Source organism: Leguminivora glycinivorella, chromosome 16 (assembly GCF_023078275.1).
Source record: "Leguminivora glycinivorella isolate SPB_JAAS2020 chromosome 16, LegGlyc_1.1, whole genome shotgun sequence".
Lineage (NCBI taxonomy): Eukaryota > Metazoa > Arthropoda > Insecta > Lepidoptera > Tortricidae > Leguminivora > Leguminivora glycinivorella.
Window position 1 is genome coordinate 16,236,710 of NC_062986.1, and position 18,141 is coordinate 16,254,850.

General features: G+C 39.6%; 1 protein-coding gene across 2 annotated transcripts in view; it reads left to right on the top strand.

Annotated features, from left to right (window-relative positions):
• Positions 1 to 18,141, top strand: part of LOC125234473 (cartilage oligomeric matrix protein-like) — a 44,787-nt gene that overhangs the window by 21,035 nt on the left and 5,611 nt on the right. For both annotated transcript variants that reach the window (XM_048140729.1, XM_048140730.1), the window contains exons 3-13: positions 9,309 to 9,476; positions 10,866 to 11,065; positions 11,455 to 11,692; positions 12,388 to 12,555; positions 14,030 to 14,146; positions 14,806 to 14,922; positions 15,045 to 15,164; positions 15,407 to 15,595; positions 16,582 to 16,707; positions 17,141 to 17,376; positions 17,857 to 18,006. In XM_048140729.1, the coding sequence (XP_047996686.1) occupies positions 9,309 to 9,476; positions 10,866 to 11,065; positions 11,455 to 11,692; positions 12,388 to 12,555; positions 14,030 to 14,146; positions 14,806 to 14,922; positions 15,045 to 15,164; positions 15,407 to 15,595; positions 16,582 to 16,707; positions 17,141 to 17,376; positions 17,857 to 18,006 (1,829 nt within the window). The remainder of the gene's footprint in view (positions 1 to 9,308; positions 9,477 to 10,865; positions 11,066 to 11,454; positions 11,693 to 12,387; positions 12,556 to 14,029; positions 14,147 to 14,805; positions 14,923 to 15,044; positions 15,165 to 15,406; positions 15,596 to 16,581; positions 16,708 to 17,140; positions 17,377 to 17,856; positions 18,007 to 18,141) is intronic.

An 18,141-nucleotide genomic window follows, 5' to 3' on the forward strand; every position in this document is an offset into this window, starting at 1 on the left:
CTACTCATTTTTACCACAATTATCCTTAAAATATAAAAATAATGATACCATTTCATTAACAAGAAAACGAAGTGTGTCACATTTTATGCGTATTGCAATATGACATCATCGAATCATTGCGGCGCCCACGCATCGAGATTTACTGCTAACAACATACTTATTTAGGAGTTAGGAGTAAAGGTACTACTTACCTTGCTCACAAACGAGTTTTAGGGCAGATTGATGTGTTTAGGTCTCAGAACAGTATTTCAACAAACGAACACCATATTAACTCAATTTCGTCATAGTCACAAACGACATACAATGTTTTAGGGCCAGTTGCATCAACCACATTTGACAGACACATCATCGTCACGCAGCAGACGTCCATGGAACTTCCCATACAATAAAATGTAGCGAATACTTTAACGGTGACAGACGGTTTGATGCAACCGGCCCTTAGAGAAGCGAAACGGTGCGGTGGGCAGGAGGTCGAAGGTACGCCACTTTCGCAGAGTTTTGGGCCTAGTTTAATGTTATAAGACTTTCATTAAATACAGTATTGGAACTATTGGAAGTAAACGACATATTAATTCCATTTCGTAACGGCGTGGCTTGCGTGGGCGACGGTCGCGCGATGGTCGCGCGACGGCGATGCGACACATACGAAATCAAACCTTATATATATGGAAGTAGACGATGCGATGAGACGCGACGGCGACGGTCGCGCGACCGTCGCGCAACCGTCAAGACACGGCGTAACAGTCTCAAATGACATTGAGTGTCAGAGACGAGAAACGGCAGGCCGGAGGGCGAAGGTGCACCACTTTCGAGCAAACCCGAGGGACGACGGTGGTAATAATAATAATAAAGCCTTTATTTGATTCCTTAATAAAATATCATATACATGTCATCATCTCTTTACATTTATATACAGTTTTACATTTATATATATCTATTTTTTTTATATTTCTACAGTTTTTTAAATAATTTAAAATATATCTATGATTTTTTTTTAATGTCATTTAAAACTAATTTTATTAAGGACCTCTCTACAGAGTGAAGGCCTCCTCCATTTTTCTCCACATGTCTCTATCGGTAGCCTTTTCTGTCCAGACTTTTCCCGCTCTGTTGACTATTTCGTCGCACCATTTTTGCACTGGCTTTCCTCTCTTTCTCTTACCAACTGGGCCGCTCCATATGGTCGTCTTTTTTGTCCAGCTATCGTTCTTCATACGAGCAATGTGGCCGGCCCATTTCCACTTTAATTTCTTGCAGTGTTGTAATGCGTCTATGACTTTTGTTATTTTTCTTATATCCTCACTTTTTGTCTTTTAATCTTAGTTTCAGGATACTACGCTCCATCGCTCTTTGAGTTGTTGTTATCTTTTTTCTTGTGTGTTTATTGAAAATCCATGTCTGTGATGCGTAAGATAGAGTTGGTAAGATGCACGAATCTAAGACGAGCTTTTTAAGTTTTATCGGGGTATTTGATTTCAGTATTTCTTTCAGGCTCCAAAACTTGTTCCACGCCATATTTACACGTCTAGTTAATTCATCCAGGTGTCTAGACTTTTTAAAGGATATTTGCTTACCCGGGTATATATATTCTTCAACATATTCCAAAGGGGCGTTGCTAACATTTATGGCGATTTTCTATGGTTTGTCATTACTTTGGTTTTTGTCGTGTTTAAATTTAGACCGATTTCGCAGCTGACATTTACAATTTCCTTCAACATAGACTCTAACTGTGACGCACTTTCTGCGAAGAGTACTATGTCGTCCGCAAATCTGAGATTGATAAGATACTTTCCATTGATTAAAATACCTTTCTTTTTCCATTTTAGATTTTTCATTATGTTTTGAAGTACGGCGATAAAAATTCTCGGTGATAAAGGGTCTCCTTGACGGACGCCTCTACATATGTCTATTTCCGATCCTGATTTATCCAAAATTATTTTACTCTTACTTTTCTTATATATGTCCTTTATAACTTCAATTGCTTCCGATGGTACTTCACATTCTTGTAAAGCTCTCCATATGCTTTCGTGGGAGATAGAGTCGAATGCCTTTGCATAATTTATAAATGCGAGGTAGAGCGGACGGTTCAATTCTAAGTACTTCTCTATCACTATTTCCAGAGAGTGGATGTGATCTATGGTTGAATAACTTTTTCTAAAGCCCGCTTGCTCTACTGGCTGGTGGTTCTCCGTATATTCCGCGAGGCGCTCTTCCACACAGGAAGCAAATAGCTTGTAAAGATTTGGCTGTAAGCTTATTGGTCTGTAGTTGCCAATATCTGAGGGGTCTCCCTTTTTATATAGGAGAACAATGTCAGATTTGGCCCATTCGTCAGGTATGGTTTTTTCGTCTAATACTTTATTGAATAGAGAGGTCAGGTATGGCGCTAGTATAGGCTTTCCTGCTATGATTAATTCATTTGGAATGCCGTCCGGGCCGTTACTTTTTTCTTTCTTCAAAAATTCTATTTTTGTTGATATTTCTTGGAGTGAAAATCTTTTTAAGGTGGTATTGTTTTCTATGTGTGGTAGAGTCTCGGATTGTGATGTTGTCTTTACCGAGTACAGATCTGAATATCTGAGTATCAGGACGACGGTGGTAAAAGATGGTAAAGTTGCTCACGAGTGTCTGCTAACCATCGGGTGGGTCTTAAAGGGCCCACAGACTATCAGTAGGTACTCCGGACTACAACAGCCTGTTAGTTATAGGGCGACGTACTTCACTGACAGGTTAAAAATAGTCTAATAGTCTGTAGTACTAAGCTAAGTACGAAGTACTAACTGTCTGTACTCTATGGACCCCTTAGCGCCTGTCCGATGGTTAGCAGACATATATTAAGGACGCAGGACGCTAGCATTTCCAGCAATGTCAGTGTCAACACACTACATAGGTACTGACATAATACCAAAGACATATATAACTCCGTATAGACAGATAAAGTCTAAGAAAAAAAAAACCGGCCAAGAGCGTGTCGGGCCACGCTCAGTGTAGGGTTCCGTAGTTTTCCGTATTTTTCTCAAAAACTACTGAACCTATCAAGTTCAAAACAATTTTCCTAGAAAGTATTTATAAAGTTCTACTTATGTGATTTTTTTCATATTTTTTAAACATATGGTTCAAAAGTTAGAGGGGGGGGACGCACTTTTTTTTTCTTTAGGAGCGATTATTTCCGAAAATATTAATATTATCAAAAAACGATCTTAGTAAACCCTTATTCATTTTTAAATACCTATCCAACAATATATCACATGTTGGGGTTAGAATGAAAAAAAATATCAGCCCCCACTTTACATGTAGGGGGGTACCCTAATAAAACATTTTTTTCCATTTTTTATTATTGCACTTTGTTGGCGTGATATATATACATATTGGTACAAAATTTCAGCTTTCTAGTGCTTACGGTTACCGAGATTATCCGCGGACGGACGGATGGACGGACGGACGGACGGACGGACGGACGGACAGACAGACATGGCGAAACTATAAGGGTTCCTAGTTGACTACGGAACCCTAAAAACGTACCTCAGTACCATACAGAAAAAGGTACGGTGGCCTAGATGGCATTACACCTTTGGGGTACACTCAGCTAGATGGCGCTAATAGTAATATTTGACACTTTAACACATATCAAGCTAAGAATATGGGCCAAATTGTCAAAACTGAGGTTCAAAAGTTCTAAGCCTGTGTCAAGAGATGGCGGTCTATGCACCGTGATTACACATTTTACTTTGACAGTAACTCTCTATAATACTCGATCCTCTTTGATAATACTTACTACTTACTTTATACTTAGGGACAGTGGGTTTACAACTCTCAGGACTATCTCGTCATAGGAGGTCTACCTTTAGCAACATTAATCTTTTAACCGTTTAGTATTTTTCATAAAGCGCGCTAGCGCCGTCGACGGTATCTTATTTATCAGACTACTTAACGGCAAAATAAGCTGGATAAAGGTTAATAGAATTCCATTGGAAACAACATAGTTGCAGTGTTACAGTTTGTCTATTGATGTTATTACTCATAAACACTCCTTTAATGTGAATTATGTTGGTATTTATAGTGACGTTAATTTAAAAGCATACCTACTCCCATGCGCGGATCCAGCCCCCCCCCCCACCCCTGGAACATAGGTTGGCCATACAAATAGACTACGTGACCCCCCCCCCCCTGGGGCCTGGGCCTTTACCATGTGACCCTCCCCTGGGAACGAAGCTGGATCCGCGCTTGCATACCCCTAAGTGCGGCGGTTTCACATACTTAATCCGATCCGATATTGGATTTAGGAAGGATAACAAAGAGGGCGCCTGTGAGTGCTGGGCCACCAAGACGAATGATGAGAGAAGACTGCATGTCAATGAAATGAGAATGTTGCGATGGATGTGTGGTGTGACAAGACTGGATAGGATTCGGAATGAGTATATAAGAGGAAGCCTGAAAGTAGCGCCAGTGACAGAGAAATTGAGAGGAAGTAGATTAGCATGGTATGGGCATGTAATGCGGAGGGATGAAAGCAATGTTATAAAACGAGTGATAAATATGAAAGTGGATGGATACAATGGTAGTGGAAGGCCTAAGAAAAAATGGATGGAATGTGTGAACAACGATATGAGAGTGAAAGGTATTAGTATGGAAATGACGGGTGATAGAGAGAAATGGAGGAAGATGATCTGCTGCGCCGACCCCAAATAATGGGAAAAGGGCAAGGGAATGATGATGAACAAAGAGGGCGCCTTTATTATGTAGGATGTCGTATCGGCCCTACATCCGATATGGGATCGGATAATGTGACGCACTTAGTTTCATAGAGAAGTTCAGGCATCATTATGTATTTGATTACTTATGTGTAATATCCAAAAATAGTCTTCATCATCATGTAACGGTAATGCACCCAAGCGATGACCTAACACGGAATTAAGGTATCATTAACACATCGAGTTGCAGAGCTAATTGGATTGGTTAATTCCAATACAACCAAAGCCAACACGAGTTTGTACTAACCTTGGTACATTTTGAACTCACCTACCTACAGATTCATTGTTCATTGTTATATTTTCTTGATTTTTTAAAATGATTGTGTAGGTATAAGCCTCTTCGTGATGTCATCTTCTTCAGACAAATTTTACCTTTAGTATAATTGTTAAGTATGCATAGATTCCAACCTCTAATATGTTTATGATATAGGTACGACCCCAGGAGGACTGATATATTATGTTTCTGCGGTACACTACACACTACAATACCTGTCATAGCGTAAAATTATGCTGTACTTACGGTTAATATCATATTTATTATTATTATTAAAAAAAAAAACATTTTAAGAGTCGGCATCTACCGGCCCGATTCGAACCATGTTTATGAGATTTCACAGCGATGCAACGATACGATTCGGTATGCGTAGGCAACGTTCAATCGCTGTCGCTCCGCAGCGATCGAAACGCAACTGTCATTCCAAATAATACCGTCTTGATATCGAAGCGGTAACTGCCAGTGTAAAAAGGTCACTGAAGAAAAATCGGCACTTTTGCATTACTGTATTCTGTGTCAGTTGAATTACTGTAGGTACTGTGAGTTTTGTACAAAAAAGGATCTTGTATATTGTTGACAAAACTGCCGTCCAGCTATTACTTAAATGGATTTGGATGGTTAATGTAGTTACCCAATTTTTGTACCACGTAAATGAATTGCAAATGTATTGGTAAAGCTATTATTTGCAATGGTGTTGGTGCCGTGTTGCGGAGACGCGCAAACTGATCGTTTGGGGTTCCGGATATCGAATGGCGGCAGGTGCAGATGATGGAAGCCATAATAAACTACGTTTACCAATGTAGTTGTAGGGGAGAAATTGCATGAAACAGCCATGTTGGACGGCAGTCACATTTTTTAAAGACTATATGAATTTATACAGGTTTTTTTTCGTTTACCTGCATTTGCCAATGCAATCACCTCAGATTAATTCACACCTTTGATAATTTATTCATACAGTCCATATTTTAATAATTACACTAACAACGGAACATACATAAGGTAAATTGCCAATAACTGGCCAGCTGGCTGGCTGGCTGTCCCCCAATATTTATTTATTTATTTTGTACTAAAAATTTTAGCATAATGTGGCCTGTAACTGAGAGGTGGCCATTAATAAAAATTTATGTAAAAATGAACTCCGTTTATAGGTAAAAAGATTAATTTTTAGAAATAGTTGCCAGCTATTGGACACTGTCAGTAAATGGCAAATTACCTGATATCGATTGTGATATCGATACTCTTGCAAATTACAATTTTACACCTACTAAACATTCTATACTCGCATATCACCAACTCTAAGTAGGTATGACGTTACCATCGTAATCAAAACGTGCTTAAAGCTGTCACCATATACAGCGAGAATCGGAAAGGACGAGAAGCGTGGGCAAGCTTCACCAAATACGGCGCTTGCAATTAAACTCATTTGAATATTATATTAGGTAGAATAAATTAAAATTCTGATGCTGGACGAGTAAAATAATGTATTTGGACTCCAAATTTTGGAGTTGAAAGCAGCTGTTACAGTAGTTCAATTGGTGAATTCTACATAAAGCCTGACCAACAAAAATAGTTATTTGTTTTGTTACACAAGCTATAATTGTTTATTAATACTGTAACATCTGTAAACTGATATGCACAACCTGACAATAAATGATTACTTACTTACTTACTTATACCCGAGCAAGCGAAAGATTCCAATATTGAACCGCGAGCATAGGGAGTGATTCAAAAAGTGGAATCTTAAGTGTTGTAAGGGTTTCAAGGCACGAAGGTTAAACAAACTTTGCCAACGAGTGAAATACAAAATTTTACATAGGTGTACTTAGACTGGAATAAAAATAAAAATACCCAGTAAAGCATGATTTGTATTTTTTCTATCCTCAGAACCAAAATATGAAAGCAAAAGTCATAACACGAAAGAAAGAAGCAAGAAACAACAAATTAGGTCGATTCCCACAACTTATTAGTAGGTATCAGGATTTGTGGAGAGCATTCTCTAGGGACGTCGCTACCGCTATTTGTGCTCAGTGACTCAGCGCGTCTTTGTTATTTTATTTATTTCTTTGCAGTTATGTCATAGTGCTCTTATAATCTTGACTTCAATCAGTTCGAGAGTTAATTGAGTCTTATTGGATGATTTTGCATTTATTGCTTCAATCTCAAAAGTTTATGCTATATGATATTTATACATATTAAGTATTTTGTTTGGTCGTTCAGTGAACAAGAGCGTAAAAGTATAAGGTAATCACGGTCTATATCCTGCCAGGCATGTATGGTCGCGCGATAAATGATAAAACATCTGGCCGTCCCTATCGCATTATTTGTAAGAGCGATAGGGACGGCCAGATGTTTTATCATTTATCGCGCGACCATGACTCTCCATGATTGCCTGCTGTCAATATCTAATTTAAAGCTAAAGTTACTCACTATGTTAAGTTCTTCTAAAACTAACTGAAATTTACTACTTAAATACGAACCCACTTATTCATAAACGTACACAAAAATTATCAAGCCGATAAAGTTCTTTTGTCCCTTTCCGACGTTTTGTTGTGATAGAAAGGGACAAACGAACTTTATCGGTTTGATAACTTTAGTAAACGTTATCTACATATAGTATAATTCTCCAGTACTTCTGTGTAAGTAATTCTCATCTGTTTACATAATAAAAGGTCCTCCGACCAGTCGATCCACCAGCTGATCAATAAAAGCTAACAGTACGGCACGTATTTGCTCTCGAATCCCGTAAGTTGCAATTAAAGGTGCGCGTACGACGCGTAACGGTGCGCACAAAAACTCGCGCCTCCTTCTACGGTCTTCCTGCTAGGGCTTGTGACGTTCAACGCCGGCGCTAACTTGTCAATACGGCACATCTTAAAGACCCAGTTATGTGGAAATATGGGCATCATCAAGCCGGCACAACCGAAGTGACAATCGTTTACTCTACAGCGTATAGTAGACTAGCATTTTCCCGCGGCTTCGCTCGCGTTAGAAAGAGACAAAAAGTAGTATATGTCACTCTCCATCCCTTCAACTGTCTCCACTTAAAAAATCACGTAAACTCGTCGCTCCATCTTGCCGTGAAAGACGGACAAACAAACCAACACACACACTTGCCCATTTATAATATTAGTATGGAAGTATGGATAGATCTATATCGCTCTTCTGTATTGTTCTGACAAATTTGTCATTGCCACTTAAATGTCTAAGGCCACTTGCACCATCGAAAATGGAAGATTAACCCCAGGGTTAACCCACCATTTTATATGGAATTTGACAGATGACAGCCCACTAAACCTGAGTTAAGTGGTTGGTGCGGGTCAATATCAAATTTACCTTATCGCTAAAAGACTATATAGCTGACATGTCTGGATTTGTGTTATGTCTTCGTGGCTACGTAGACATAAATGCTAAATGCGTCTTTAGCAAAACGTCTGGATCTTAAAACGTAACAATTTAAAATGATCTAACTGCAAAACATCTTTATCTTCGAATGTCTGTATTACAAAACAGACATGAACGCTAAACAGTCAAGGAGCAAAAAGTCTGGATTGTTTAATGTTTTTATGGCTGTAAAGAATAAACGCCAAACGACCCGTTAGCAAAACGTCTGGTTTTAAAATGCGTAAGTGTCTTGAGAATTCAAACCTTCTCGCACTGTTATTAAGAACTGTTACATATTTATTATAAACCATGACGTCCATGACACATTATATTTCCGGACGTTTTGTTACTGTATCGTTCTGTGTTGACATCAATTAACTAACTACACTTTTGGCTTTTTAGATATGCGAATCATACGGACTATGTATATTTCCAGACGTTTGGCTACTCATTCATTCTAAGCCTTAGCCATCCAGTTATATTGACTTTTTGCTGATTGAGTATTCTACTTTCATGTCATCCCAGCTGAATTGACTTTATGCTGACTGTATATTTACATTTTCTGACATCTAGCCGAAATAGTCGTTTAGCGATAAGGTAAATTTGATAGTGACCCGTTGGTGCAAGTGGGCCTAACCTAACATGGGCAAAAATTGACAGTTACACTCTACGCGTGTCTGTTTCATTGTATTGGAGGGAACCTACATATATGAAATACAGTGAGTAAGTGGACTTGCCTGAAAGACTGAGTCGGCTTCCGTAGCCCTTGGACCAAAGAAGTGCCACGTTCGACTTTGTCAAGCTATTGATTGCCTGTGAAAAGAAAAACACAGATAGCAAATTACCAAAAACTAAAAATCTTTATTGTGCCAAGCACTAATAAACTTTATTTGATATTTCAGAGGCCACAAACAACGCGATCGCTGCGGCGCTCTCGGCACAGAATGGAGGGGAAGTAGCCATCGTCCTCCGACCACATGCCAAGGGTACCAGGAGGGCAGACTTGCTGCATGTGAAGGGAGACGAAGATGATTCTGTCTCGCTCTATTATAATAGGAAGAGCCATAAGGGTGAGTGAGACGTTATTTATAATTTTATTCCATCAGTAAGCACTGTGTCGACAAAGCAACAGCTGCACATTGTTTGATGGTGACAGGTTTTTATACTTTTCCTACCAGTATGAGACCTTGAGCGATGTTAGCATGGACGTTTCCTTATCACTTGTCACCATACAGCTGTCACGTTGTACCATAGAGAAATAAGTAAGGGAAGAGTTGTAACTTCATACATCAGTAAATGCGAGTTATTTGTATAGGCATAGTTATAGTAACACCTAGCGACAATCACGCGTCAATCACGCGTCAACTAGCGTACATTATCAGTATTGCTTAGGGTTGCAAAAAATGGTTTTTTTTCTGGCTAAAAAAAAACATGAAAAAAAACCGTGAAAAAAGACAGTTTTTTTCTGGAGTATGTTTTTTTTCTAAAGGTCGAAATATCAAAATTTGCAGAACAGTTAAAACTTTTATACGGTTTTTTAGACTTTATGTTAATTATTAAACAAATTTAATTTAGTAACTTTAATTTCTGGTTTTATAAAACTAACATTTACACAATCTGTAGTTAGTAGTTATCGCTAGGTATTTACTATTGGCAACACCACCGCCTCTCTACGCTCCACGCTGCATCGGGGATTCCCCAATAAATGTTTGTATACTGAATGTTTATCGAATTAAAATGTACGTTATTATTATTGAAACGTTACAAATCACGAAAAACGTTATTGTCGTGTTATTTGTTCACCTGAAAAAACCATGGTGCTTGGTTTTTTTTCATAATTCTGAAAAAAATACATTTGGTTTTTTTTCTATTTGCAACCCTAGAGAGAGTCTAATGCTCACCAATTTTTAGCTAATATTACGATAGTATTAATCAGTATTCTGTTTTCAATTCCTTCTGTTTGTAATATAAATTGTAAACTGTTCTAATATTAAATGTTTGGCAGACGAGACACTGTCGACACCTAGTATCGAGTAGTGGTACTGATAATTCACGCTATTTGACGCGTGATTGTCGCTAGATGTCACTATAACTATGCCTATATAAATAACTTGCATTTACTGATGTATAACTCTTCCAATATTCTTCTATGCGTTGTAAATAACAAGTATGTAAGTGTTAAAGGGACAAACCGACGCCATATAAGCGATGCTACCATGTTGACACCTCAGATTATGATGCCTTATAATCTCAACTCGGTTCGTTAAGGATATTACTATCGAACTCTGTAGCAAACGCTTGGATACTTTACAATAAGATGAGCAACGACTGAAGAAAAGCACAGCATGCAATGAATCTAAAAATAATGTTAGCATAGTTGACTTTTTTCTGCTGTGTCCTAGGCACCCATGAATACTTCTTACTAGATTTTCATTGCAATATCTTTTTTTAATTTTCAGTCTCACTGGAGAGCCTATACGGCGGTCACCTGAAGTCGGTGTCATGGCTTCTAGGGTCTGATACCCCCAAGAGCGTGCTGACTCTTGTAGTGTCTCCGAACCAAGTGAAACTCCTCGTGGGATGCAAACATCTGCATCATCACTCGCTGCCTGGAAGATACGACCTATTGACGTTGCTGGCTAATGACAAATGTAAACTGGTAAGTGTTTTTTACCAGTGTCTATACTCATACTACACACCGGTAACCTGGGATCTAGGATCCATCATCAAGTAGTATCCCGACTCTTTTTAAGTGTCTCCAAACTAAGGGACAAAGCTCCTCGTAAACTAACTTTGTTTCTCCTAGCTAATGACGCTGCTTGCGAATGAAATGTGTACGAGTCGACAGATGAGTGACGTGTTTCAATATGCTCGTCTAAGTCTGTATTGTGGTTATCTGGAGCTGGTCAAATCTGATAAGTGTCTTGGCTCTAGTTAGGCATAACGTTGTCCACAGAAGGTTCCTGACTTAAAAAGAGGGAGGCAGAATCTAGTTATACTATATGTACATTTCAATATTTATTAACAACTATTCGTTTTCCGTTTTAGTACCACGAAGAGAACGCCCCAGTAGAAATCTACGGCAACGAGCGCGCAGCTCTCGACGCGCTCAACTGCAACTCCGACAACCCTCTCATCAGCGCCGACAACTCCGACATAGTTGACGTGCGGCACTTGGACGTCATGCAGGGAGACGACTACCGCGCCAATGCCATTGACAACGGAGTGCTACCTACCCCAGGCCCGCCCAGGGGCGACATACCCTCCACTGACATCGATTGCGATGGTAAGTGGATTACTTTTAGATGACTGGTCTTGTAGCCATGTCTTCGTCTGGTCTTGTAGCCATACCAGCCCCGCTACATCACAGAATTTTCAAGTCTTTATAAAGGTGCATAGATTCCACGGACATTGACTGCCTCGGTAAGAGATTCTTTGCAATCACATTTTCAGTAACATCTTCATCTACTTGGGTGGAGAAAAGCAATTCAAGCACAACAATCATCATCTGACAAAGCAAATCAAAGACAGGTTTCGTCACTTAGCTATTAAAGTGCCATCCCGAATCGTATCTGGTTCAAATGTCTTCATTACTTACATTAGTTACGCGCTGAATGGCCAATTAGCCAACTAATCCAACTATATCAGGCCAGGCAATTAGCAACAACAGCATTTGATTGACGATTGTTGTTTAAAATAAGCGTTTTACTGTTTGACTATTCAGAAAAGTCACTTTTGTACGGGACCATTTTAGACTTTTCTTATGGCCGTATGGCGCCTTCTCGTGCTTGGCAAACAACACAAAAAAACAAACACGAACGTGTGGACAGGTGTTTTCCTGTTCCCTTTTGTTTGCAAGTGATTAGCACCGATTTCGGTTTTTACACAAACCAAAGAAGAGTTTGAAATATTCTTGGTGGCGTAAGTGGCGTTTGTGACAACCCAGGTAAAGTCAGCATTAAATAGTCCACATTTTTCCAGATCGCGTCCTTCGGCAACTGGAGCTGCTCTCGCAAACGATCAACAAGCTCCGCAACGAGATCGCAGACCAGAAGGCCACGATCGACGGCCTCAACCGCCAGCTGCGCGAGTGCTGCCACCGCCAGCCGGCGCCGCCGGAGCGCTGCACCGACTCTTCCTGCTATCGCGGTTATTAAACTCTTCTAGGACTTACTTAGCAGACTACGAACATTTAGTTCACTCCATATTCAAACAAAAAGATAAAAACTCCTTTTGGCATTTAAGATATTAATGAGAAACTTTTATTTGAGCCTTTGGAACCATATCTGCAAAAACTCGGAGACATTATTTTCAACAATTCGATTCGTATCAGTATTTACATTTTCACTCAGAACTTCTTTCTTCAGAATTATGTCAACAAACTCAAGTTGATTATAAGTCGGGTATTTAATTTATTAGCAAACACTCATGCTCAAGAAACGCCTTATCGTTTTCTCTTAAAGCTATTAGGTATGTGTGATAACAGAAGCATTGATATCTGATAAAGATAAAAGTAACTTCTTTACTTTTCAAAACTTTAAAGATTTCAAATGCACTGTTTCCGAGTGGATGCTTTCATTAAACGACTGCTTTAAGTAGTTGAAACTAGAACGACTTTTGTATGTACTTAACTTTATACTCCATGTATTGTGCTTGTGTTTTTAGAGTGTTTCTTTAGATTTTATTTCTATTTTATCTTCATGGTTACAGTTGTCCAACGAGAATGTTGAGCGTTCACTCAGAGAAAAATTCTAATACAGATTTTATTTCAAGATCACAATTACTTACCCTTAGTTTTGCTCGACATTTTATTGGCCCACTGTACCAAAGGATTCAAAGGTAATCAAGCAACTTACTATCATTGTGTGGGTGTTATTAAACAATCGCTTATCACACCGCGTTTTATTTCACCTCTACATAATCTGCCTACAGAGTTACAGCCCACGTAAAATTACGAATCGTGAAGTTGCTTGATTAACCTGAGTTCATGAATATGTATGGTCATTAATATAGTGGGGCCGGTAACTCCGTAGGCAAATTTGAATTTGTCCCTTCAAATTGCGACCTAAAATTTGTTGTAGACGCGCTTTATTGAGTGAGAGATGATAATTTACTCATGAAAGGATTGAAAAGTTTGTCAACGAAAACAAATAGCATTGATATTTTAGTATTTCATTACTTCATAATAAATTAGGTTTCCAAGTAAATTTTTCTAGTGCTCGATGCTCGACATTCTAATTCCGAACATGCTATTCTAGTTTTTTGACAACTCCAAACATAGAGGTAAAGAAAATTGATAGTTGGATTAAGCGAATTAGTATCTTCACAAACTTTCTGTCCCGAGACTCCTAATAGTTGCAGGTTCCACTCAGCAAATAATTTTTTTGTGTTGTTGAAGTCGGTACCTATTGGGTATTTGTGTTTTTGATGTCGGGTATTTGGGGTAGACAAAAACGTATAGGTATTAAGAGATCGGAAACTTTAGAAAACTTAAGGTTTTCCGAAATGAAGTTTCACAGGACACACCTTCATTTAGGAAATAGATTTGAAGAGTTACCGACGGCTCACACCAAAGTGTACACCAATTATCTACACATGTGTCCTCATTAATATAACACAATAGGAGTGGAGTGCCGCAACACGGCGGCGGGCCCCGCGTGCGGCGCCTGCCCGCCCGGCACGGAGGGCGACGGGCGCCGCTGCCGCCCCGTCACCTGCGACACCCGCCCGTGCAACAATGGTGAGACAACTGACGAACAAGCAGTTTCTTTTTGATTTAGGGCCAGTTGCATCAACCACATTTGACAGACACATCATCGTCACGCAGCAGACGTCTATGGAACTTCCCATACAACAAAATTTAACGAACGCTTTAACGGTGACAGACGTTTGATGCAACCGGTCCTTAGGGTGATTGCACCAAATCGTCCATTACCGAATTTAGCGCTCGCAATTTTTATTTTGCATAGGAATCTCCAAAGACCTGCTGCGTAACGGTGTTGCTTACTGTGTTTGATAGTCCTATGTCAATTAAGGGGCCCACTGGCTAATCCACCGAATGGCCCACCTACCACCAGTAAGAAAAACTGGCAGGCCGTTGCCGCGACCGTCTCGTTACGTTTTGGGCTGCGTGCTTCAAGCCATTCGGGCTTTCTTACTTAATTAAATCGCCTACAATAAAAACACTGCAAAATCATCTGAAAGGTAAGAATATGTAGAATTGCTGGTACTATAAAATGAAAAATCAGTCGATAGTAAGTAGTAACCTCGCTTAATGTTGATTTTAATTAAAAATATTAAAATACCTTAATGCAAAAAAATCGATTGCTTAGAACAAAAGAATCTATTAATTAATAGTTTCGAAATCAAATACTTAGGTATATCCATATTTTGCTCTAGGTGAATATTGCACGGACACCGCGGAAGGATTCCGATGCGCCCGGTGCCCAGGTCGTCAGACCAGCGATGGACAAACTTGCCGCACCGCCTGCAACCCCAACCCTTGCTTCGAAAGACGTAAGTTACTATCATTATCATTGAATTATATCCTATATGACGAATATTTATTGCAAGAATTTCCCACCCCTCTTGCAACCCTTTTATTTTTAGAAGACGATTCTTACGAAATTTTCTTCTAGGTGTGCCTTGTCAAGATCTGCCCGATGGAGGGTACCGCTGCGGGCCATGCCCGTCTGGTTACCATGGCAACGGCGTACAGTGCTTCAGGAGGGGTTGTTCTCAGATCAAGTGTTTTGAAGGTCAGTTTTGTTGCTGAGAATATTGGAAACTCCGGATATAGGAAATCACCATCGTTGGATAATTAGTCGAAGCCAAGTCGAAATCCACTACATCGTAGCTTCGATGTTAAACACTTCTTAAAATGTATAATGCTCATTCACCATCTGGTTGTCCTAAATACTGGGACTATTGCATAATAAAATACAAGCTAACATTTTGACAAGCGTCAGACAGACTAGCAAATTTCTCATACTTGTTGTAGGAGTCCATTGCCAAGAAACAACCGCTGGTCCCCGCTGTGACCCTTGCCCTGGCGGCTACGATGGAGATGGCCAGCGCTGTGACCACATCTGCGACACGAGAAGACCTTGCGGCGAAAGACGGTGTACTCCTCTAAGGGAGAGTCCGTTCTACGAGTGTGAGAGCTGCGGCAGGGGATATGAGTGGAATCGTAAGTCATTACTAGAGATAAGTGATGGTGTTGGCCAAAAAGACTCACTGGTTGCGAGGTAGAGTCAGTTGGCGTTGTGATCACGTCTGCGATACAATACAATACCTTTAAATAAGGCATTACTCCACTGTGAATTTATATTAAATTTAAACTTAAGCCAGAATAAGGCCGGATTTAGACGACGTGCGAACTCGCATGCGATTTTAGTTACATTGCGGGCTGTTGAGGTGACATACAATTTTGTACATCCATCAAATACCGCAATGTATTAAAACTCGTATGCGAGTTCTCGTACCGTCTAAATGGGCCTTAAACTTCAATATAGCGCCCAGCGCCCACGTTCTAGCGTTGGGCGCCAGTGTAATAAAGTTGCTACTTAAAAAAAAAAAACTTTTTGACAACTTTTCAAATTCAACGTTTTCAAATATCACAAAGGAGACCACAATATAAACTGTAGGTATTATACATGTTTTTTTTTTGTTTTCCGTTAAGTTTGACACGCAGTTATTAGGTTCATCATCAGGATCCACCTGTATATTAAAGCTTTTTGTTAAATTCGAAATTTTTTTTTTCCTTTCCATACATAATAAATGGATTAATTAGTGTGAAAGGACCTTAATCATAACATTAAAGTCATTATCAAGTGTTTGGCGGCACATGTCAAAACAAATAACATTGGAAAGTGTTCGGTAATTTTTTTTTTAATAATTCGATAACCGAAGGATTTAAGAGGCTAGTACACTGATTCAAACTTTCACGATTTTTACACATATTTAAAATTGCAAACGGCAATTAAGAGGCTAGTTTCTTAGAGAAATTGATTGTATTTGAACTAAAGAATCTTCGCTTAAAGTTAACGGAATTCAATAAATACACGGTGTATAATGATACGCCAGAAGGCGACGATTTCAATCGCAGTTTGCTCAAGACAATGTTTTATTTTATATTTATAATTATTATTCTAATACGTTTAAATTATGTCGCAGCTGAAAGCCAGCGGTGCGAGCACCTCTGCGAAACACGGAGGCCGTGCGGCGAGAGGCGGTGCAGCCCCCTCAGGGAGAGTCCATTCTACGAGTGTGAGAGCTGCAGCAGGGGATATGAGTGGAATGGTAAGTCATTACCTAAGATCATTGTCGTTGACCTAGGAGACTATGTTCTAGTGGTTATGATCTTATGATGGAAAGCTACTGTCACGGCTAAAATTAGATTATAAGCCCCACGTTGGGCGCCAATCATGTCACCAGCCGGTAGAATGGTAAGACATGACGAGATCAGTGTAAAAGCTAATGCTACGAAAATGTTTCGGAATCATCGTATTTGTCGTGCTAGCTCGTTCAACGTGAGTACTTCTTGTCCTGAGGCAAGCTGAAATAGTATGACAGGTTTGTGAGAAAAACATTTCCCACTACTTGTATATGCCCCACGTTGGGCGCCAATTATGTCATTAGCTCAATTACTTGACACTTTTTCCTGTAAATATTTGCGAGAGCAAGAATTTACGTTTGTCTTCTTAAATTTCACCTCACTGTTTTATCTTCTTAGGTCACTCCTGCGTCGACATGGACGAATGTGATCTCATCCGTCCCTGTGACGAACTAGTCTCCTGTCGCAATTTCGACGGTGGGTTCGAGTGTGGCCCTTGTCCTTACGGCTACACCGGCAGCCAGGGCTGGAGAGGCGCGGGCGATGAGCGCAGGAATGAACGATGCGAGGATATTGATGAGTGTGCAGAGGGACGGTCCAATTGTCAGAGGGGGAGGCTGTGTGTTAATACACCGGTAAGGATAAATCCTTTATAAATGCTATAAGGTAAGAGTGTCATAAATTCATAAGGGGAAGTCTGGCCTGTTGAAACCAATGATCATTGAAAGTTCAATACGTTTACCACTAATCGTGAGTAGCAAGTAGCAAAAGTATGAAGTCGCAAAAACATCTGTGACAATGAGTATAAAGGTAAGCACACACTTACTCGTATTGATCTTACGTTTATACTAAGACGTGGAAGATGGTTGTATGTAGGTGTTTGGGTAAGTTCGGCTTTTGTGGAATTGCTACTTCAGCCGATTAAAAATGCTATTCGGATTATTCCATGTAGATTAATTCATACAGGAATTATCCTAGCTCAGGTATTTGTATAAATTATCTGTATAAGTATAGCAATTCTTAGACTTAGCAATCACTGTACGACTGTATTTTTCTTAATAAATTATCTGTATTTGTATGAATGAACCAGTAATAGAATATGTCTTAAATTTCAGGGTTCATTCACATGCGTGCCATGTGGAGGAAACTATTACGTGAACACAACCAGCTCGTGCTACGATTCCGATTACCTCCGGCGTTGCGATGCCAACTACTGTAGGCAATTCAATGCTGTTTGCGGCTATGGACAGAAGTGTGTGTGCGCTGTAAGTACCCATTGTTCTGATTACTTTGAAAATAGGCAGAGAGAAGACTGCTAAATTGAAGTGAGACTAGCTCGTCAAATCTGCCGCAAGTTATGGATTTATTGGACTAGTATTATAATTATATGTATAAGAGTA